This window comes from Sciurus vulgaris (assembly GCF_902686455.1).
Source record: "Sciurus vulgaris genome assembly, chromosome: 15".
NCBI classification, from domain to species: Eukaryota; Metazoa; Chordata; class Mammalia; order Rodentia; family Sciuridae; genus Sciurus; species Sciurus vulgaris.
Window position 1 is genome coordinate 58057018 of NC_136476.1, and position 24459 is coordinate 58081476.

General features: G+C 34.6%; 1 protein-coding gene across 1 annotated transcript in view; it reads right to left on the reverse strand.

Moving 5' to 3' along the window:
* ERP44 (endoplasmic reticulum protein 44) overlaps window positions 1-24459 on the reverse strand; it is a 93616-nt gene that overhangs the window by 63533 nt on the left and 5624 nt on the right. The window contains exons 2-3 of the mRNA XM_079112260.1: window positions 3958-4030; window positions 2109-2148 (exon numbers count right to left, since the gene is read on the reverse strand). Of these exons, the coding sequence (XP_078968386.1) occupies window positions 2109-2148; window positions 3958-4030 (113 nt within the window). The remainder of the gene's footprint in view (window positions 1-2108; window positions 2149-3957; window positions 4031-24459) is intronic.

Consider the following 24459-nt stretch of genomic DNA (forward strand, 5'->3'; position numbering starts at 1 on the left):
CCCAAGTTGCTGAGACTAGCCTCAAACTTGCAATCCTCCTACCTCAGCCTCTCAAGTTGCTAGGTTTAGAGGTGCATACCACTGCACGCAGAAGTAAATGTTATCTTTGTCATACATTTATAAAGGATATTTTCTCTGTATATCTTCAACTTTTTACTAAAGTTCTTTAAATACCCATATCACACATACATTCACATTCAGTAGATATTTATGTGTACTTAGCCATGTATTATGCAAAGTGCTTAGCAAATAATGTTGAAAAAATAATAGCTGTGGTAACTATTTCCTCAAAGCAAAAATAGTGAATTACCAACTAGAGCATAGCATAAAAGTGCTACCACTGGGTAAGATTGGGGTGTTATAGGAATTACAGATGTTCTTAAATTTACAATGGGGTTGAATCCCAATAAACCTATTGTAAACTAAAATTATCCTAGGTTGAAAAGCACTTAATGTGTCTAATTAAGCACTTAATATGTCTAAACATCATAGTTCAGCAACAAAGAGAAGGCACTGCAGAATATCAGCTGACTGGGAGCTGCAGTTTTTCACCACTGCCCACCATCAAGAGAGTACAGTACCACATACCCAGCCCAGGAAAAGATCAAAATTCAAAGTATGATGTCTACTGAAAGTGTATCACTTTTGCATCATAGTAAAGTAAAAAAATCCTAAGTTGAGTCCTTGTAAAATGGGGAAAATTATATAAGAAAGGTTCCTAGTCTGACTTGAGAGTAAGAGTAGGCATATTGATATAATGGGCTGAAGAAAATGGCATTTAAATCACTGAAAGATGATTAGCTTAACTAATTAAAGTAGTGGGTGAGAACAAAGAGTGATCTATCCAGGCAGAGGAAAAATCATGAGTTCAGTGATGAAAGAAGACAGAATTTCACAAGAATTGAAGGTTCTGTATAACAAGCAGAATGTGGGAGTAGAGAGAGGCAAGAGATACTGCTGTGGAGATAGGAAGTAGCCAAATTATGAGGGGCCTTTTAGGCCAAAATAAGGGCTTAAACTTAATCCAAAGGTAATAGAAAACCACTTAACTTTAAGATGGAGTGTAAATTAATCTAATTTGCATTGTAGGAAAGAACTCTGGCTTGTATTATAGAAAACAGAATGGAAATACATAGACATAAGTGAGGAATGAGTGAGGAAACTGCTGCAAAAATCTAGGTAAACTGCTGGACTGTAGCTAGCCTGAAGCAGCTACTAGGCAGCTACTAGGAAGTAAGCTCTTAACAGTCAAATTACACCAGTGTTTCAAACCTCTCCAGCGAAATCTTCCTGCTTCCTATCTTCACAACACAGTCTTTTAAATACTATATATCATGTCTTTGTTATAGAATCTGGGAATACAAGTAAGACATAATCTCTGCCATGGAAGTCTGTTTGCAAGGGTACAAAGAGAAAATAAGACTAAACCTCATAAATGTTAAGCATCCCTAATTTGAAATTTCAAAATCGGAAATAATGCTCAAATAGTTTCAGATTTTGGAGTATTCAGACTTTGGACCTTCAGATAAGAGACATTCAACTGGGAAAGTCTATGCAAATAGTCCAAAATTTTAAAAAATCCAAAACACTTCTGGTCACAAACATTTTGGATCAGGGATATTCAGTCTCTAGTAAGAAAAAGGAAGTGGTCAGTGGTCTGTAGGCTACCACATAAACACAGAAGACAGATTCAATTCAGATTAAATAAAGGCTTCCTGTAAGGGGTGGCAGGTTGCATAAGTTGAAAAATATCAATAGTATTTTTTCTTCTAAACTTACCACACCTAAATTCTGACCTCCAAACTCTGCCCTCTTTCCAGAGTCAGACAGAGCACTGCAATACTGTTTTTTAATTTTTGTTATATTTGAGTTTTTATGTTGCCTCTTTTTAAGATTTGGCATAACGGAATCAGTTATATTTCTCTCTTAAAACAGAAATTCTTGTCAAATTAAGATATTAATATGTGAATGAGCCTTAATTGATTTTATATATGGAATATTATCTTGAAAAAAATCAGAAATTTTCCTATTCATTACTTTCTACCACAGGAATAGTCACCTTCAGCAAGTTGAAAATAAAACAAAAAAATAAAAACAAGATTACTTACCAGTCTGCATAAAAATTTACTAAAGCAACATCAGCATTGTCTGAAATTGAGAAACAAAATCAAAGTTATTTGTGTCTACACAATTCTGACATAAAGACATGATTTTCATCATGATCTTTCCCCTTTATAAAGGCCAAATAAAAATCTATGCTAACAGTTAAGTTCTCTCTCACCCAGAAACTCATGCACATAGATGGCTTAGATATAATTTGCCCCCTTTCTCTATATCCTCTACCCTCCACCTTCACTGCATCTTAAATGCCTATAAAGCAAAGAGGAAAACAAATCTAGACCAATCAAGTTAGCCTACTCTCCTAAAGTGGAATGATCTGGATTCTAATGATCCATTTGTTGATAATTCAACAAATTCATGAATCCCTGAGAACTAGTTCTGTAAGTAAAATCCTATTTCACAAAAGAGACCTGTATTACTAAGCTATTTCTAAATCTCAGATGTCCCTTTAGTAGCAATAAGTGACCCATAACTAACAATGTTGCACAAGATGCACTTTTTTTCTGGTTCCTATCCATTGAACAGTTACTCACTATTGCAAAAATAACCTACTACCATTTGCATATCAGAATGTGAAGACATAAGAAAGATGAAGCACAGTTTCTTTTGTCTAAACCTAATTCAGAGAAACAAATTCCTTAAGCAGTAATAAAATTAAAATTCCAAAGATATTCCAGAATTTGGAAGATGAAAAGCGTGAGAATGACATGTGAGTTTCAATTTCCTTCCCTTTTTACCTTACAGTACTTTTATCCACTTGCCTATTCAATCTAAAGCTGTGGTTCACAAACTGTAATTCCTGGATCAGAAGCACCATCACTACCTAGCAACTTACAGAAATGCAGGATGGGTCTAGCAGTTTCTACCAGAAACGGGTCATTATAGCAGTATAGATGTTAATAAACCCTCCAGGTGATTCTGAATCCTGATAAGTTTACAGAACTACTGCTCTTTAGATCCCATAAGATAGACTTTTTATCATTTAAAGTTCCAGAAACACAAAACAATGTATGATGCTCAATGAATGTTTTAATCCCTTTTACCATTAATACATTTGGTTCTGTTATGTGCAAACCAATGGATGATGTTTAAAAACAAAAAAGATTTGGTTTTAGAACTTTTTACACTTTTAAAAATTATTGGGGATCTTAAAGAGCTTTTATGTGGGTTATGACTATTGATGTTTACCATGGTAGAAACAAAAAGCAAGAAGACTTTAAAATACAAGAAAACACAAGCAAAAAAAAAAAAAAAAAAAAAGAAAGAAAGAAATCATTGCACATTTTCTTAAAGCTCCTAACTTTTGATCTTCTATTAATCATATCTTCACCTTCCCTTTATTATTCTTAAAAATCAGCAAGTTCCTCCCAACTGAATTTTATCCATAATCACAATGTCAATAAACAATGCATTCAATAAAACATTTATTGAATTTAACCAATGATGCTGTTAAAGAGATCAGAATAGGTAACTTAAAGAAGAAAAAAAATCTAGGCTGTGTTCTAAAGACATAAACGATTAGTATTGCACAGTGAGAATTATAAGCCTTTAAGTAGACTTCAGCAAAATATTTTGTTAAGCATGGTATCTATATCAAGGCAAAGAAATAAAAAAGACTAAAAGCATTACTTGTAACACAAGAAAGAAAGACTTACACATTTGAAGAAATGTTACTAAAACTAAAAACCAAAAGTACTTTTTTAAAAAAATTCAATAAGCCATGGAATTAATTAGAATGGAGATCTTCAACTATTCTAGGTAACAGATTTTGCTGTTTTTGTATATAAACTCTTCACAGAGAAAAAAATTATACTTTTAAAATACTGATGTACTTACTTAAAATTTCATCTATATTCTCTGTGTCAAGACTTGTTATTTCAGTTGTTACAGGAGTAAAAACCCAAGTTACCTGAAAATTTAAAAAATGTGAAATTAATAAATGTCTCCAAAAAAGGCAAATAAAGCAATTTTTAAAATTAATGAATATGCCCCACATTGTCCCCTCTCAGCCTGAAGCAGCCAGAGCAGTCATCCTCCATTTCCCCTTACAGCAGTAAGGGTTCCCTTAATCAGAGCGGGGAATGAGAGTGGGGGCAAAAGACAGGTTATTAAAGAAAAGGAAATGGATAGATAACACTCCTCATCACCTGGTTGCTAACAGCTTGAGGAGAGAGAAGAGCCCTGTGGCTCTCTTCCTACCTTTTGGTCACCAGGTAGGCAAGATAAAAGGAGGAAGGGGCATGAGAAGAAAGGAAACCCAAAATCTATAAAAGAGACAAGATAGCCCCATTCCCTCAGGTACCAGCTCTGGGCTCCCTCCTCTCTAGAGGAGTCTCTCTCTGTTACTTAAAATTTACTTTTTGCTCTTGCAAAGAGAGAGAGAGATTGTAAAGATACGGGGAAGATGAGTGGAGCAGAAAAAGGAGATCAAGAAACAGGGAGGAGGGACAGGAAAGGGGAGAGCAAATTAAAATGCAGAGCAAATTTAACAAAATTACACTCTGTGCATGTGTAAATACACCACAGTATATTCCACCTTTATGTATATCTATAAAGCACCAACAAAAAATAAATAAAAATTAATGAATTGTTGGATCCACTTGTTCCTTAGACAATCATCAAATGATTTTAATCTTTATTAACTATTCTAACCATCACTGTATCAATGAAATAGGAGAAATAATAATTTTTCCAGCCTAGAAACTGGTCAAATGATAATTCCTATACTTCCAAACACAGAAAAGACAATTAATTGTTTTTAGACAATTAAGAAAACTGAGAATTTACTCACCCATTTAAATGAATACTTTCAACAACTTTACCTCTACAGCACAAGAAAAAAATTGCCAGGAGATTATGGGTTTTGAAAACATATAAAAGCAAAGCTGTTTTCTAACTCTATCCCATCATGTTTCTGAGAGCAAATTAATGAAGGATCAAGAAAAGACTTGCCAATTGCAAAGCAAAAGTACTTCCTGCATTAGTTTCACTTAGTGATGATAACAATGTATTAAGTGAGAGGCTATTAAAAAAGGGATAAGAATGTTTTTGCTTTCACTTTAGTGTTTCTGAAATTCAAAGTTCGAGAAACTTAGCCAGCCATCTGTAAAACAAAGATAAAATTTAAGCTAAAACAGCAGATTTTTACTTATTTAAAAAGTAATATTTACTCTTATGTTTCATCTTTGGAAACTGTATTTCCTACCCAGAGAGGTTTTTGTTCAAAAAAGAATTTGGTATGGAAACTCATTCACTGAATCACTGTATCACTGTTTTTTATTGAGTGACAACCAATGCCAGGCTCTGATCATACCGAAAAGTATGGCCATCTAGTTCATGGACACTTGCAGTACTCAATAACAGTGACTCAAAATTTTATGAGTCACCAACAATTCAATCTAAATTATATAGAGAGACACCTTTATCCTAGCATGTAAATAAACCCCACTAATTTATATTTCTATACACTCATTCTTTTTTTAGGAGAAAAACTAAGGATAAAACGAAGGCTTATATTCAAATTACCATAACGGTGTAGCAAATAATGGACTACCATGTCTTCCAGCACCCATAAATTATACTTTCTTAAAAAGTTAAGTGAGCTGGGCATGGTGATGCACACTTGCAATCCCAGGAGCTCAGGAGGCTGAGGCCCTAAGTAACTTGGTAAGACCATGTCTTTAAATAAAATATAAAAAAGAGCTGGGGTTGTGGTCCAGTGGTTAAGTGCCCTTGGGTTCAATACAAAAACAACAACAACAACAACAACAACAACAAAAAGTGATTGTAATCTCCAAATAATTTTGCTATTTTTAATGCCTGAAAAATTAACTGGGAAGATACTTACTAGTCTTTATTATTGATAGGGTTCAGGACATTTGACAAACAGCAGAAGCAGAAAGTTCTCTCTGCGTTCTCCCCTCAATCAGGGCATAAAACAATTCTCTGACTTTCTAAAGTAGGTTATAAGACCCTCATGGGAGAAATAACCTCCATAGAGCTAGAGAAAAAAAGTAGGCCTATCTCAGAAGACACAAAGACACCAAGAACAACCTGAACATGACCCATTAGATCACATGCCCTTTTGTCCACATTTCTTTCTGCATGATTTTTATCCATACTTCTTTCTGCATAACTGTTCATTTTTCCTCAAAGCATAAAAATCGGTTTCCCTTGTTTCTTTACGTCATTTTTTCTGAAGGATCTCAAATCACATAAAACTGTATTAAGCCAGGTGCAATGGTGCACACCTATAATCCCAGCTGCTCCACAGGCTAGGTGGGAAGACTGAAAGTTCAAGACAGTCTGAGCAATTTAGCAAGGCCCTATCTCAGAGTAAAAATAATTTTTTTTTAAACTCTGAGGATGTAGCTCAGTGGTAGAGTGCCACTGAGTACTAAGTTCAATTCCCAATACTTGGGAAACAAAAGAAAGAAAAAAACCTTATACTGTATTAAATAAATTTACATGCTTTTCTGTTAATCTGTCTTCTGATACAAGGATCTCAGGCATGAACCTAGAGATGGGTGACGAAAGAAGTCTTTTCTATAATCATTCAACATCTCACCAACAATACTTCCCTTATAAGTTTAGGACTAACTCTCAATAACTATGGAACCTAGTTATATTGACACAGCAAGATTTTATAGTTGTGTGTTGTAAAAAAACTTAAGAAAACAGAAAAATATTATACAGCAATAAAGTTGGTCATTATCAAAGTCAAGTCATTAAGTAACAGTATTTAAGAGAGTCTACTAGGTACTGAGGGCACTGAGGCATGGTATGCTCTGTCTCCAGAAGCTATCAATCTAGTAGCAGTGATAAAGCAAAATGTGGGGAGCAAAATGTGATAAATGCTAGATTACAGATATGGTGATAATTTTCATTTGCATAATCCAAGGGAGCCTGAATCTGAAGTTAGTTATCACCTATTCAAATACAAGTTTACAGGGAATTTATGTTAAAATTCTAAAGTTAATTGCCTTTGACTTTGAAATATTTACATGGCAAGAATATTTTTACATGATAGGTAATGGCATAAATGAGGCAATAATCAATTTGGCTGTATTAAATAGATAACTATTACTTAAAAACACTGCACTAATAAATATGCCACAGATAAGACTGGCATTCAGCGAATAGTTCTGTTTGTAAAAGAGTCCAAAGCAAGAAAACTGTCTCTGACCCAATAATATCTCCTTCCTGGAGGGAGTAAAGGAGCCTTCTCTTATTATCATGAACATTTCTATTAATATGCAGTATGAAAGGAAAGACAAGTTGTTTATTTGAATTCTTAGCAAGCTCCACTAGTCTGACAAATTGCTTCTTTTCATGTCAGCCCTGGGCAGAAATAAGGTTCTAGGGAAACATCTTTATGTGTCAAACACTACAAGGCTTAAGTAAAATAAAGACAAGTAGCTGCAGGTCAGGGAAGGAGGATGGGAATCACTAATGATTTTTTCTTTTTTCTTTTTAACTTAGATTGGAAGGAAACTTACAATTTTTTTTCAATAAACAAAACATAAGAAAAAAATTTTTCAAGAGATTCTTTTTTAAAAAAAATTTTTAGTTGTCAACAGACCTTTATTTATTTAAGTAATTAATTTATGTACAGTGCTGAGGATAGAACCCAGGATCTCACACATGCCAGGCAAGTGCTCTATCACAGAGCCACAACCCCAGCCCCAAGAAAATTCTTAATGATATTTCATCATTAGAGGTTAAATTCTCCATGACTATTAAGATCTTCTATTAAGAATATGATATATGGTAGACAACACATATAAATAAAGACATAGAAAGCATTTACAACTTGGTCATTCTCTTCAGTTCATTAGCTTATTTTCTAGCTATACAGAAAGCAGTGGAGGAAGGCAACTCCAGTCATCTTCCACAATTCATTAGATAATAACTCAAACATGCATTGATTGTATCAACTGTTAAACATTTCAGACTGAGATATCCAGTGATGAGATCCTATATAAAGAAAGTCACACCAGTGAAATGGGTAATATTGTACAAAAATACATTTAAGAAACAGTGACAGACTAGCTTTAAATTGTAAGCACTTTGTCAACAAGTAAAAAATGTTTTCTTCCATTATATTGAAGGTTTTTAAAAATTGAGATACCTATGAGAACTACAAAGCTTTCCTTAAACTTCCCTGTGTCCTCCAAGGCCACCTAATTGGCTGGTTATGCCAGCCTAGGCCCATTTCCACAGCACTTTGAAGTCACCCAGCAGACAGCTTCTCCCAAAAAAATGCCCTACATTTTTTGCTCCCTCTTTCTGCACATATAGTCTGCTCTAACCAGAATATACTCTTCTCCACTACTGCATGATTAGTCCTTCAAGGACTGAGTCATTCTTCCATGAAGCTTTGGTTTTCCTGGTAGAAAATGGCTTTTCTTTCTTATTAGTCCAACCTGCTCCATGGGGTGGGAAGAGAAAAAGGGGGAAAGCAGGCAAGGGGAATGTGAGTAATTATTTTTTTTTTATTTTAAAAAAATTATTTTCATACATGTACATAGGGTAACAATGTCTGTCTCATTCTACTGTCCTTCCATTCCCATCACCCCCTCCTCTCAGAATGTGAGTTATTAATAAATTAAAATTTTTTCTAGATTAGGCATCAAGGTTGAAACAAGATAACAACAATGAAGTCAATTACATGGTAAAGCCAAGTATTTTAGAAATAAATTTCAGCAACATTTTTATTAAGCATTCTCTCAATTGCTACAATATTAACAATGTATCCATGCTATAATACTATTACATACAAATACTCAGCTATTCACTGCTAAGCCCCAGTGCTGTTCCTCTTTCAAAAATATCAACAATTGAACAAGGCAATAATCCAACAGAATTTTTTTCAGAATTACAAATTAACATTAATAATAATACACAACGGAAATTAATTATTAAAGTTTCTCTGTACGCAATTTAAAAAATAAATGTGGGTTGAGGATAGCACTCAGTTGGTAGAGTGCTTGCTTTGCAAGCACAAGGCCCTGGGGTTCAATCCCCAGCACTGCCAAAAAAAAAGCAACAACTTCCTACTACATTAAGACCAATGGTTACCATCCAAATATACTCTTAATGAGAATATCATGATACTCTCTAAATTGATTGTCTCCCTTCAATTTACTCTGCCCAGAGGTCAGATTCATCTTTCTGAGTGCTGCTCCATGTACAACAATTCCTCTGCCAAAAATCTCCAAGGGTTTTCTGTCTATAGAATAAAAGTTTAACTCCTTCACCACCTAGCATTTATGGCCATTCACAAACTAGCATGTACCTGCTTTCCTGAATCACATCCTATAGCTTTCCACCCATTTGTCATGTTTCAACTAAAATGAACAACATTTAGGATAACCATATATTCTAGCTGGTCATATATCCTAGCATACTTGAGAGACCCCTCCCCGCTCATGTCCGTTGCCTGGGAATTTTATTAGTAGTATCATCCACTTCAATCTTCAGGGGTCCCAGTTCAGGCAATAAATTATATGGTCATCCTGTGTTTGGTACACCCTAAGCAACTAAGAGAAATTGTACCATGATCATCACAAACCCTAAATCACTTCAGTTAAATTGTCTTTGCATATAACACATGGTAGAATGAAAAATGAAAATGAAAGTGAACAGAGAAGAATAAAGATGGACTAAGATATGAATGCTAGGCCAACCATTAGCCTCAGTCATTGACTTGAAACACTAGGCTCTCAGCAAGGAAATAAAATCAGTAACTCAGAAAAATTGCTACATGATCCTTTCAAAGGTCACACAAACAGTACAAATCCTGGAAGTTATAAATTTGGAATGCAAGGGGTCTACAGTACCTGCAATTCCTAAAATATGTCTCATTATTCTCCTGCCTCCATGTCTTGTTCATGCAATTTTCTCTTTTAGAACAGCTAGGAAAATCCACCTAATTTTTAGGGCCAAATTCAAAAGCTATCTTTTCTATGAAGCCTTTCCTTGTGGTCCCAGACAACAGCAATCTATTTCTCTCCCCTGTGAACTCATAGAGCACTTTCTGTAGGGCATTAATTTCTTATTCTTTCTTAAGGAAAGAAATATACTAATTTTATCCTCAAACTGGATATTTGTGTTGGGAACTTCCTCCAACAGATTATTAATACTTTTGAAAGTAGAGACGGCACCTTACTCAATTTTTATTCCACAGATTACCTACTACCATACCTTACTGTACACAAAAGCATTCAAATATGTATTAAATGAATACATGGTTGTGGATTATGTTAATACACTCACAATTCAGATATGAGAATTCTTATCTCAATGCTGGAGATGAGAAGTGGGAGGTAAAAGTCCAGAAATCACATAGCCAAGAAATGTTTTTAACATGTTTAGGAAAATAAAGTTACCAAATTAGAATGAAGTCTATACTACAATTTGATTTTAATTAGTTGATGGTAAAAAGTAAAATATCTGGTGAGAATTCACAGACTTACAAGGAATCTCTGAAGTGATCTTACCATCTGTCACAGAAGCCCCTCTAACTCACTATCTAAGAGATGTCATGAGCTTTTTGTAATACCTTCTCTGGTTCCCCACACTGTTCTTTGGCATGATTTATAGGCACTTCAGCACTTACACTATCCACACGTAAGAACAGCTTTAAGATCTATTATGCACAGTGTGGTGACTATAGTTAATAATAATATAACATTCTTGAAAGTTGCTAAGAAGTTATATCTCAAATGTTCTTATCACGAAAAATGATAAGTATGTAAGGTGAGAGATATGATAATCAGCTAGACTTAATCATTTTGCAATGTATACATATATGAAAATACCATATTGTACATTGTAAATACATATAATTTTTCTTTGTCAATTATACTTTAATAAAGCTGAGAAGAAATAAAGTGAACCATTGGTAAATTATATTTCTCTTTCTTACACACACACACACACACACACACACACCAGAGCTATGTTACATTAGTGGATAAAAATCCAAACCTTTTGGAACTTGTAGAACCTGAGGCTAATAAAATACCAGGCAGAGGTTATCAAACATTATTTCTCTTAGTAAGACACATTTGCTAGACTTTATTGGAACATCTTAGTACGTGAGTTAGAAAACAATAAGTATTTCCAGTGAATTTGTTTGTTTAAAACTCAATAACTTAAAACCTTAGTATTCAAAGTGTGGTTCCTGAACCAGTAGCATTGGCATCACCTGGGAGCTTGTAAGAAATGCAGAATATCAGGCCTCAGCTCAAATTAATAAATCAGAGCCTTCATTTTAATAAGACACCCAGATGATTCCTATGCACATTAAAGTTTGGGAAGCATTGCTTAAGCATTTTACTTCAGCAGCAAGCATATAAGTTCATGCAAAATTCTGCATGAAGGTTGTGGTCCTCAAACATGCACACAAGAACAGGTATGACTCGTGGCAATTCTCCAATGACACATACATTGCTGTGATTTTAGAAAAATGCAGCATTTATAATCTTATAAGAATTCACAGATATACCTTTTTAAAGGAACTGGGGATACAGCTCAGTTGGTAGAGTGCCTCGCATATACAAGGCCATGGGTTCAAACCCCAGCAAAAAAGTATATTGTTTTCTGCTTAAAAAACATCTTAAGTAGATATTTACATATTAATTAACATAAAACAGAAGCAACAATAAAGGATGTTTCCTTCCCTGTGCCATTACTTTCACCAGGATTTTTTTTTTTTTTTTTTTTTTTTTGGTGCAGTGCTGGGGATTGAACACAGGGCCTTGTGCTTGCAAGGCGAGCAGTCTACCAACTGAGCTATCTCCCCAGCCCCCACCAGGATTCTTGCAGTAATAGTTTAGTGTACTTTTACTAAATCTTTCATTTACTTGTCTTTCTGTTAAGAGAGTCTCAAAGCTCTTTAAAGACTTTCTTTCCTATAACAAAAAATAAGTGATAAACCAGATAACCACTCTTTTACATTTCTAATCCAGACTGACAAGTACTCTTACCACCCAAAGTCCCAATGCCATGGGACCCAGGCTGCTTCTCCTCCCTGGAGGCCACTTCTCTGAGTACAGTGTCAGTCCACTCTCAATCTCAGTTTTGCATTAAGCTGGCAGTCAACAGAAGCATAAAGGTTTGCAATTGGCTGCAAGGAGCTAGGAGATGTTGAAAGGTCCCTGGAGAAAAGATGCTGAAGCTGACAGGAACTAAGGGCCTTAAAGCTGGGTATCAATCAAGGCACATCTCACACTGTTAGTATTCCCAGAAGCATTATAATGAACTAGAAGTTCAAAGAGAAAGTGAAAATAGGACTAAGTGTAGAGTAACACTAAGAAGCTACTTTAACCCTTAAATTGCTTAGTGGTAAAACCATCCTATAGTATCAGTAAGACTTATGTTGGCATATCAGAGGTAATCTGCACTTATAAAGGAACATAAGAACAACAATAAGCATTCTCCATTAACTCATAATATGTACAGACATGTTTTAGAAAACAAATTCCATAACAAAAAATGCAAAATTAAGTAATATAATCCCTAATCTCAAATTCAGCCAACAAAAGCAAACACAAAAAAATAAACAAAAATTATTGTAATTCATATTTTTTGAAGTCATCTGATCGTGTGTGGACTTCCATTAAAAACTGATGCTTCTTTTGGCATTTGTAAGTAAATGGATGGAAGTGGAGACTATCATGCTAACTGAAATAAGACAGTCCCCAAAAGTCAAAAGTTGAATGTTTTCTCTGATATACAAAATCTAATCCAAAAAAAAGAGGGAAGCAGAGTACAGCAACAACAGGTGAAAAAAAGGGAGAGAAAATTTCATCAAAACAGAGGAAAGATCAGTACACTAGACAAAAGAGATTGAGGAGGAGGAAGAAGGGACAAGAAAAGGCAAGAACAATAGAATGAATATGACTAAACTTTTGCAATGAGCATGTATGGATGTGGCGCAGTAGGGCCCCACACTGGGTGTATCCACAGGACGCTAATTAAAAAAAAAAAAAGTAAACTGTAAATGGATTGAAGAGATTGTGGAGTGGGGGAGGGTAGGGGAAAAATGCTGGGGACTAAACTGGAGCAGACTGTGTTCCATGCTTTTGTGATAATGTCAGAGTGTATCCTTGTATTATATATGGTTTAAAAGAATAAATTAAAAAACCAAAAATTAAAAAACTGATCTCTGCACATACAAATATGTAACAAGTAATCCCTCTATTACATATAATTATAATTCACCAATAAAAAAAGCAAAACAAAAAATTGTCATATGTTTTATTTTTCACTCTATCTAAAAATGGTACAAACTAATTTATCTGAAAGAGACAAGGTACTTCTCTGACCTTCAGAGAGGATGTTCTTGTTATAAAAAGTTTCTCAGAGCTGGTGTGAGTTTCTCAATGTGTGGAAAGGATTATTTTCTTAAAATCACCATACTGTGCTCTTCTAGATCCCAAACTCCTAACAATGGCAGTACTAATGAAGCATGGGAATGAAGAGAAAAGATGAGAACTATTCTCTCCTTTTTCTGTACACACCCTGGAGCCTGGGGGTAAGAAGTGGTGGTAGTAAGGAGACAATGTCCTATTTATCATTTTCTCCCAATAGTAGCCAGCATGGTCCTTGTAAGTAACTTTCCAGAACAAACACTTGCAAATGAGAGAAAACTACAATTGCTTCACTTCGAGATGCACTGTACCTACTGCCCAGGATGCCTGATGAAACAAAGTCCCTAAAAGAGAACTGTTATGGTTTGGATCTTAACCCATTAAATCCCATGTTTTCAATTCTATGAATATTTCAATGTAATTGACACAGATGCATTAAAATAGGTTAGAAATCATAATCTAGAATTGATTATATAATTTATTATCAATAATATTAATGGCATGAGTAATATTAATGAATATTATCACTACTTATTCACTATTACTTTTATCAAAAAGCAGAAACTTAAAAACATAAATATTTCAAAGTTACCACAAATAATATATTTGTTGTTCAATTAAGTTTCTATAGGCATTCATTTCATCAATAGGACACTGGAACAAAGAAACAGAATGAGTTAAAATTCCCACAAAGGCCACGCACTTATGCTTGGTTGCCAGCCTGTGGCATTAGTGGTAGGTGGTGGACCCTTTAGAAGGTAAGGCCTACTGAAAGGAATTTAGACCACTGAGGGACCCTAGCCCCTTCTCTTTCCTTCATGGTTACCAAGAGGTGAGCAGCCTCCTCTACCACACACTCCCTACCATGATAAAATGCCTCACCACAGGACCAGAGACAACAGGCCAACTGACCATGGACTGAAACTTCTAAAACCATGAGTCAAAATAAATCTTTTCTCCTTTTCTCAGGCATTTTGTCACAATAACAGAAAGTATATTAACACAGAGCATCTACATGCATGTTGATCCATATATTCTCTTGTTTTATTACTCATTCTACAAGTATTTCACTGAGTCTTCTATTACATGCTAGGTACTGTGGGAATAGTGCAAATATATGGAGTTTACATTACATGAGATCATCAGACATTACTTTCATACTAAAACTGATTTTCTCACTTAAATATTTTAAGAGTCATGCATAGTTCTGGCAAAATCATTATCTATTCTCAAAGGAAAATAACTGCTGGGCACTAGATAATGAGAATCACTTTGTATGTCAGTACTCCCTTTTTGCCATATATTCAATTAGGCTTCAGTTAATTTTAACATGTAGCAACTGTAACACTGTTACTGAACAATCCTAATATCAATTAAAGTGGGAAAACCAGACATGCTTCCTGGTGGATTGTAATAAGAAACACAGTACCATTTGCTAAGCGTTCTTAACAACAAGAAATTAAACTTGACATCAGTCTAACCAAGCCCAACACTGGTGTATAGGAAACACTGGATGTAGAGAAACATGTAAAATGACAGTATGAGGATCAAAGCAGCCTTTCTCAGAACATAGGTGATTTTATAGGAAAAATGACAGCCTATTATATTCATGTGGGCTCAAGCGGACCTTGAGACAAGGAGACAATACCTGGGAGATGAAGGAGAAATGGAGAAGTGTGACAACGAAGGGAAGACAGTCAACACACTACAGTGGGTGAAAAATAGTATACCAATGTTTTGGTATAATCAACATTGGCCACTATTTTCACTGAGCCTTTTTTTTTTTTTTTAAAGTTTCACAGTTTATGCTGAATAGACCCTGATATCTCCTAAATTACAAAACAAATTTAATCTTCTTGTTTACCAGCTTTTGCTGTCAGCATATACAGTCTACACTGTAAAATATGAAGAAAATATCTCCTACACATGTCAAAGAATGCCTTAATTCCACTACTAACCATGTGGCCCTGATTATTTTTTGGTGAGAAAAGAGCCTCAATGAAAAACTTTTTTATATTCAATTAGTTCTAGAATAACTTTCTTATAAAAGAAAATCATTATTTTATAAGCATCTCTGGATTTCAGAATACAGTTGAGCTTTACTTTGTACTTCAATATGAGAAAATTTAAAAATTCAGTTAAACCTATTGTGGTTACTGGTATGGTAGATGTGTCTGGTCTTATTTCTGTCAAATTATTTTTTCAGTTAGTACAGTTTTTAAAAATGTTTTTACTTATTCAAAATAATTTTTGTTTTAAAAGGTAGTTCTTTTAATATGCTGAAAGTTTTATTTTCTTTATAGTGGTAATCATAATTAAATATTTTATTCATCCACATATGTTCTGCTGTTATATTCATCTTTATTAAAATGCTAGACTAGCCAGGCATGGTAAACACACACCTGTAATCCCAGCAGCTCAGGAGGCTGAGGCAGGAGGATCACAAGTTCAAAGCCAGCCTCAGTAATGATGAGGCACTAAGCAACTCAGAGAGACCCTATCTCTAAATAAAATAAATTTTTAAAAAAGGGCTGGGGATGTGGCTCAGTGGTGGAATGCCCCAGAATTCAATACCTGGTACTCCACTATATATATATATATATATTTTTTTTTTTTTTAATTAAAAATAATTTTTTAAAACCCTGGACTATGTTAGTTCCCTACAACCAAATTTCTAAGGCAGCTCACCAGAGGACAAAGTCCATAGCTCTTCATATTCTGGTCCTAACCTAACCAAACTTTATCTTTCAATGATACACAACTTGAATTTCCACAGCCAGGCTTACTCACTTAACTTCATCCATAGAAACTCCTCTGTCCATCCAACCTACACAGTGTTCTCTGACTTTTCTTTGCCCTAATTTTTCTAGCATGCTTTCTAGAAAGGAAGCTTACAGTACTTGTGGCATATGTCTTGTTTGCTTTTTTGCTTCATCATGAAAATCTATAGGTAGACTGTAAACTCTTAAAGGGCAAAATATATCATTAACTTCCTATGGGCCCTACCTGGCTCAGTGCTTCCATCCCCAGGGGTTCTCATCTGAGGATGGCCATGAGCCTGTATAAGAGTGGGTGGATAGGTTCTTGGAGACCTGAAATGGTAGAATTGTGATCAACATGTAGAAGGGAAAGGTTCAGTTCTGTGAGGCAAAACTTTGTAGTGGCAAGACTTTACAACAGATTGGATTTTCCTGTAAGCTCTCTACTGTAGCAAGTTTTCAACTGGAAGACAAATGGCCATTCTGCCAGAGATACTGTCAAGGACAGCCATGCACAAGGCAGAAGGGGAAACTATTCTACAGCTGAAGAAACTATTACCCCTCAAATTTGTAATTGTGAATAACTAGTAATTGTGAATAACTAGTATTTTGACCTAAACAAAGCAGAGACTATAGAGGCTAATGGGGGCTAAAGAATTGACTAGGGAAATGAGATGAGTTAACCAGTAAACAGATAATTTATTGTTGAGTAATCTTTGAAGTTTCTGATTCTGTTTTAATGTTCTCTTAAAATTCCAGGATACAGAAAAAAATTATAAATTACATATTCTTGTAGCCTTCACATTTGATACTGATTTGACTAAGTGATCTATTTAGATGACTACACATTTTATATGAAAACTGTTGTTTGAATTACTAAAAACAAAATGTTCAATAATTGCTGCAATAATTTCACTTACTGATAAACAAGAAAATTATGTTCATCCCTACGACATGTGAGAATTACTTTCACACCTTACACTGAGGAAGGCCTTCCTAATCATTAATTACAATCCAAAAATAAAAGATTAAACACACACACATACAAGCACACTGTAATGTGAGTTATCTGCATAACAAATAAGTTAACAGAATGAACAAAAAAGAGAAAAGAAATTCAGAAAACATATGAAGGGGAATAATTTTCCTGAACTGTAATAGTTCCTATAAATATGTAAGAAAAAACACCTCAGTAGAAAAATTATAGCCTCCAGGAAGAGAAACAGAGGCTCCTCTACTTACAAACTTTCAATTTACAAACTTAAAAGTTTTCGCAGATGGAAAGCCACATAGGTTCTGCCTGTCACCAACAGATGAAATTATTCATCCTTGGTATAATGTGTCATTCCAAATTTATGGCAAATGTTATTAACAAATATAACTTCAGAATCAAAATATAAAGATAAATGCTTCCATTATGTTTTAATGGTTTCCAGTTTAAAAACAAAAAAAAAAAGTTATGCAGTGCACACCTGTAATCTCAGTGGCTTGAGAGGCTGAGGCAAGAGGATCACAAGTTCAAAGCCAGCCTCAGCAACTTAGTAAGGCCCTAAGCAACTTAGCGAGACCCTGTCTCTAAAAAAATATTTTAAAAGGGCTGGGGATGAGGCTCAGTAGTTAAGTGCCCCTGGGCTCAACTCTTAGTACCAAAAAAAAAAAAAAAAAAAAAAAAAAAAACCCACACATACACACACGCTTTCTTTTATTAATTACTTAATATAATTTACTGATATAAACTATCCCAGTCCCTGACAATGAGTTAATAAATTTTGAAAATAAGAATCTTGCTTTCTCTTAAAGGAAAATGTACCCTAAAGACACTCTTATGCCTTTCTTAAACCTTAAAAAAAAAAAAAAAACTTAAACAACCTGAATAAAAGTGCATTTAAACCCACTCGCAAAACATCTTTTATCCAACTTGGAATGGACCTACCATTTGACCCAGCTATCCCACTCCTCAGCCTATACCCAAAGGACTTAAAATCAGCATACCACAGAGATACAGCCACATCAATGTTCATAGCTGCTCAATTCACAATAGCCAGACTATGGAATCAACCTAGATGCCCTTCAATTGATGAATGGATAAAGAAACTGTGGTGTATATATATATATATATATGCACACACAATGGAATATTACTCAGCCATAAAGAATAATAAAATTATGGCATTTGCAGGCAAATGGATGAAATTGGAGAATATCATGCTAAGTGAGATAAGCCAATCTCAAAAATCCAAAAGACGAATGATCTAACTTACTACTTCAAAGTAATATTCCAAAATTAGTTGACAGGCTCTTAGGAAATCATCTCATATGGAAATATAGAAGATTTCTCTGCTAGTTTCCTCAAATACCACAATCCAGTTGCATTAGAAGAGCTAAAGATGACCCAGGAAAGCTAGATACTACTGCACAAATGAGAATTCCCCAAATAAAGTAAGCTAGAAAGACATCAAACACAGCAGCCTTATGTGCAATGAGCAGATCTAATCAGCTGCTTTCTCTTGCCTCATTGTTCGAATGAAGAAGAAAAACGACAAATCTGATTATTTTGCTCCAGGACATTGGATATTTCTCAGAATTAAAAGCTATTTCTTGAGGGTTCATGATATTATGTTTTAAATCACTCTTGTTGAAAATAGTAACCATTGTGTACTAAAGAGATCTTTATAACTGTATTTACTATTGTGGATTGGAAAATACAGTTTGCCCTCTGTTCCAATCAACCCCCTTGATCTTTTCAGTAATGGAAAGTATAAGTATTAATAGGATTAGAAAATTTACCTTAGAAAAGTAAAACCATACAATAAGCTTTTTTTAATCTAAACTGAAATGCCATCATAAAATATCTCATCACCTTCATCATAGTGCCTAAATTTCAAAAGATTTGTTATATCTCAGTTTTTGGTTTTTTTTTTCCAAATCTATATATAGATTTGGCTTAATGGCCAAAACTTAACTAAAAGTAGTAAATATTACACATGCTTTTTGTATAAATAAGTTTACCACCTTCTGGAAGCAATATTTAAGGGCTAACTACTGCATATGTAAGTCAGACTTACTGGAGCAAATGTAACTATAAACCAGAAATTTGAAATCTTCCACACTTACGCAAATAGGAGTTTTATTTTTTCATCTTTACAGTGACCAAAAGTCTGCAGTAATAATCTCTTCCCTTACTAAATTCAACTAGAAAAAGATTATAAGAATCATCATCATTTTCCATATCTAGTCAATTACAAGTCAGAGATATAGTTTTGGAAAGATTTTGAATGTTCAAGGTAATAGAAATGATACTCTTCTAGAAATATGAAACTAATGATACCTTTCAAGAAGCAAGAGCATAAAGCTTATTTCCCCACTTTCACCATACCACTTAAAGGAATTTATTTGCTTTTGTATTAAAAGCAGAAAAGCATATCAAGTTGGATCTTTATTTCTATCAATCATAATTACCTTTGTCACTATTTTGATAAAACCAGTGGAAAGTGACAAGTTGATAAGCACTTTAAGAAACTACTACAGTTTGGAATCAGACTTTTAGAAGTCTCATCCATTTATTCATTTCAGAGGGTCAAAAGACAGAACAGTCACAAAAGGATGGTCAGCACAAGCCCTAGCCTCCTCCATTATACTTTCTCCATTTCACAATGATTCCATTTGTCTGGTAAACTGCCCTTCTCTATCCAATACCTACAAAACAAACATCTCCTATACACCAGACAGGTAATACTTTGTGGACACTGTATCTTAATATTACAGCCTTGCAAATAATTAACCCCACGTTTAATTCAGAAAAAACTGAGGCTCAGAAAGGGAAGGAAAATTGCCTAATATCAGACAGCTAAAAAAGAGGAAACGAAGCAAGTTTTCTAGCTTCAGTCTCTCTGCCCTGTAGTATTGTTAATTATCCTGGAAATCCACGCCCTAGAACTACTTCCATAATGCATCAACTCTCCCTGAGACAAATGTATATTATATACTTAGTCTTCTGGGGGAAAGAATCCAAATAACAAACATGTATTTGAACCATGCACAGAAGTTTTAATCTAATACTTGCTTTTACAAACACATTATTAACATCAGTATTATACCTTTACATCATCATAGAAACTCAAGCTGAAGTAGGAATCATCTATTTTACGAATAAGGAAATCAAAATTTCATAGGATCTAGCACATAGTAAAAGCAAAATATGAATAGGATCCAAATAAGCTAAGTAACTCATCCAAATTAGTGGAAGAAAAGGGTTCAATCTAGGTTCTTTTTTTTTTTTTTTTTTTTAATAGGGGAAAGCTTGAATACAGTCTCCCACTACCACAAATTATGTAGTTGAGTTTCCCACACTTGGGGAAATTGCTGGGGTCAGAACATCCAGAGTGCAAAGGATGAGACTCACCCTGGGAAAATCACTTTTGTGATCACAGTATCTGCCTACCAGGTAAGTATCCAGGCCTTTTTAAATTCTAAAGGCAGTGCACTCTTCAACAAAACACAATTACCTCCATTAAACTAGTTTCATAATTATACAATGAATAAGTACAATACTAATTAAGTACAGTTATAAAACAGAGCTAAGAAGACCATTTATTCACTTATCACATTTTTAAAAAATATTTTTTAGTTGTCAATGGACTCTTTGTTTATATGTGGTGCTTGAGAATTGAACCTAGTGCCTCACACATTAGGCAAGTGCTCTTCCTCTGAGCTACAACCCCAGCCCTACTATACATTTTTAAGCTGCTTCTGTCAGTATTATGACAAGGTTCAGAAGACCACAGGGGATGAAAGCTAGTCTTGTGAGTTCACTACTTCAGTAAACACAATTTTAGTATGACTAGATGGCAATCTGAAGGTTTTCTTTTTAATGGGTACATATCTAATCTTCTACTTATTTGCTGATTCCCCTCATCCTAACATTTACTGACCACATACTATGTGGCAGATACCAGAAGTTTCCTCTAATATACTGTAGACACATTCACAGTCTTCCTTGTTACCCATAACTTTTCTGTATCATTAAAGTATATCCCTTTCAGAAATGTTTTTAAAATGTAAGAAACTCATTTGGTTTAAAATCTTAAGTGATCACAATTGTGTTTTTCACACTTCAAGTGTGACACCTCTCTCCCCAGTCACACACAGAATATTTCAATTTAATATAGTAGAGGTAACACTTCTGATACCTGAGGCAAACGCTTAAAAACATCAACAGGCCATCTTTTTACAGGGAATTTTACTAACTACAATGTAGATATGTTCTTATTCACTAACATTTCTCCCAAAGCATCACTTAAAGATATACCCCTCAAATGGGATTTCACCACAAATAGCAGAGTCCATTAGAGTTGAGAGAAACAGGCTATTCAACCCTACTTAATACTCAGCTAAGACAACAAAGCCTCCATGAGGAAATTGCCTAAATGACCTTGTAAATAATAAGAAGAGCTGGGCATTATGATACACACTTGTAATCACAGCTACGTGGGAGACTGAGGCAGGAGGATCACAAATTCAAGGTCAGCATGGGCAACTTAGTGAGACCCTGTATCGTAACCAACAACAACAAAAAAAAGATCTAGGGATGAACACTTGCCTAGCATACAGGAAGCCCTCAGTTAGATTCCCAGTAAAAGGTGTGGGTAGGAGAGGGGAGGTCTATAGAAAGAATAAACACGAAGACTCAAATTGTTATTTCAAATTTTAACTACTATTCCTGGTGCCTACCTAACCACTAGGCAACTGAAGTCCAAATCTATACTCACTGACAAGATTAATGACATTTTCCAGATTACTGCTGTCCCATGAAATGAACAAGATATATACGAATTCTTCAAAGTTTTGAAACACTACAGGAGTCATTTTCCTCATTTTCTCACTTTATCTTGCTCTAGAACATTATTCACTTCCTGTGGATGGCGCTTTCTGGGATGATGGAAGTATGTTCCATGATCCATAATGTGTACCTTCATAATCTGAACCTGCCAGATTATGTACTCAAAATGTAGCTACTGTGACTGAGGAATGGAACTTTTATTTAATTTTAATAAATTTAAATTTATTGTACAACTCTAGACAAGTATAACTTCAGTCATTATTAGTGCACTTGATCCATTCATGGTTCTAAATAGCCTTTCCCACCAGCTAAACTGAGGAAGACACGTGATAGAGTTTCTTAAAAATAAAAAGGGCTCCAATTCTTCCCAAGGTTAAGTACTCTTCCGATTCTCAAAAACCTTCTAAAATCTGTTAAATTCAATTACAAAGGTCCTTCTATCAGACTGTGACAATCTTAAGGAAGAAGTAGAAAAATCACTGGCACTCTACTATTCAGCGTAGTTTTTTTTTTTTGTTGTTGTTGTTGTTGTTATTGTTTGGGATTTTTTAAAATTTGTAAATGGACACAATAGCTTTATTTTATTTATTTATTCATTCATTTATTTTATGTAGCGCTGAGAACTGAACCCAGTGCCTCAAACATGCTAGGCAAGCACTCTACCACTGAGCTACAACCCTAGTCCCAGCCTAGTTTTCTTTATTTCAAATACTAGAAAGTATTTTTGAGATGGTTTCTTTTTTCTTTTTCAGATTAGTAATGTTAATGCCCACAAACTCAAGCAACTTTTAAAATCAGAATCCAGAACAATGCTCAAGGTTCTATATAATGACATATTCACAAGGCTAGAGAAATCATAGAGATCCTGACCACAGTATCACTGAGGATTTACAAAGCAGTTAAAATATGATTCTACCTGAGGGTCGTGGCATTACAGGCAAGACTGGTGGGAAGTGGCGTTGTTTTCCTCTCCCCTCTTATTGTGAATGCTGATGAGAATCCACTAAAAACCATGATTCTTATTTTTGCTAAATTGATAACTGTTATGGAAGCTGGGCAAAGGGTTTGCCAGCTTCTTTAGGACAGATTCTTACATTTAGCCACATCAGCAAACCAGATAGCAAGACTTCTTAAAAAAAAAAAAGTATTCATGTAAAAGATTTATTAAGTTATTGAAAGGCATAGAGAGCCCTTGTTCTTCATTCAAGACTAAAAATTAACCAATCAATTAACCCTTCAAGTCAATATTCATATTCATATTTTTCCAGTAAGTTGCTCTTCCCTCCACTGAGAACTAATCTGTTTCTTACAAACATCTACAGCAGTACTTCTCAAACTTTTTAAAGTGCATTTGAGTCGCCTGGGTATACTGTTGAAGTACAGGTTCTGATTAGTAGAACTGAGGTAAAGCTATTTGGAAGAAGCATGCCTAGGTTCACAACCCCACCTCTGAGTATCTATAAACCATCTCTACAAATACCTCCAGGTATCACTTTCCTTTTGGTATTCTAATTATGTACATATACATCATCTCTCCAAGTGAATGATAAATCTCTTGAAGGAAAGATTTACATCTCAATTATCTTTTTCTCTTTCATAGCAAATAGTAAACAGGTATTCAAGAGACAGAAGGAAAGAAAAAATTCTAATGAGACAGAGTTCCTATAGCCTGGGCTATATAAATAGTTCCCTTCTATGGGATCAAAAGTAGGCTAAGGATCAATAAATGCTATTAAAAATCAAACTTTTTAATCACCTTTCTGACCAGATGAAACAGCACAGCAGTGATCAATATCAGAAAAGCTGTAACCAAAGCATGCTTTCCTTTACATGTATAACGGTGAGTGACACAGCCCTACAACTTGTGAAAAAGTTAGCAAAAATTTTTAAGGAAGTATCCAAACAAATAATATGTCTATAACTAGGGGGAATTAGAAGAATATCCTTTTTGAAAACAAGCAGAGTACACAAAGAATTACTGAATCATCAAAGTCAACGTGCTTGCCTTATGACTACAAATTTGAGTTTGATAATTTATCTAAGGTTACTATGTGAAGTAAATCGAAGAGTTTGGAACTTGCACATAGATGCCCTAACATTTCTTTGCACAGTGCTGCCTCTTGAATGAACACTAATGAACAAAGGAATAACACTTTCCATTATTCTTTTAAAAATATTTTTAGTTGTCAATGGATTTATTTAATTTACTCATATGCAGTGCTGAGAACCAACTGAACCCAGTCCCCACACATGCAAGGCAAGCACTCTACCACTGAGTTACACCCTAGTCTGCCTTTCATTATTCTTAAAGTTTATCTTCTGACTACATTTATTCTGAGTTAAGGTAGGAAAGAGGAGTAAC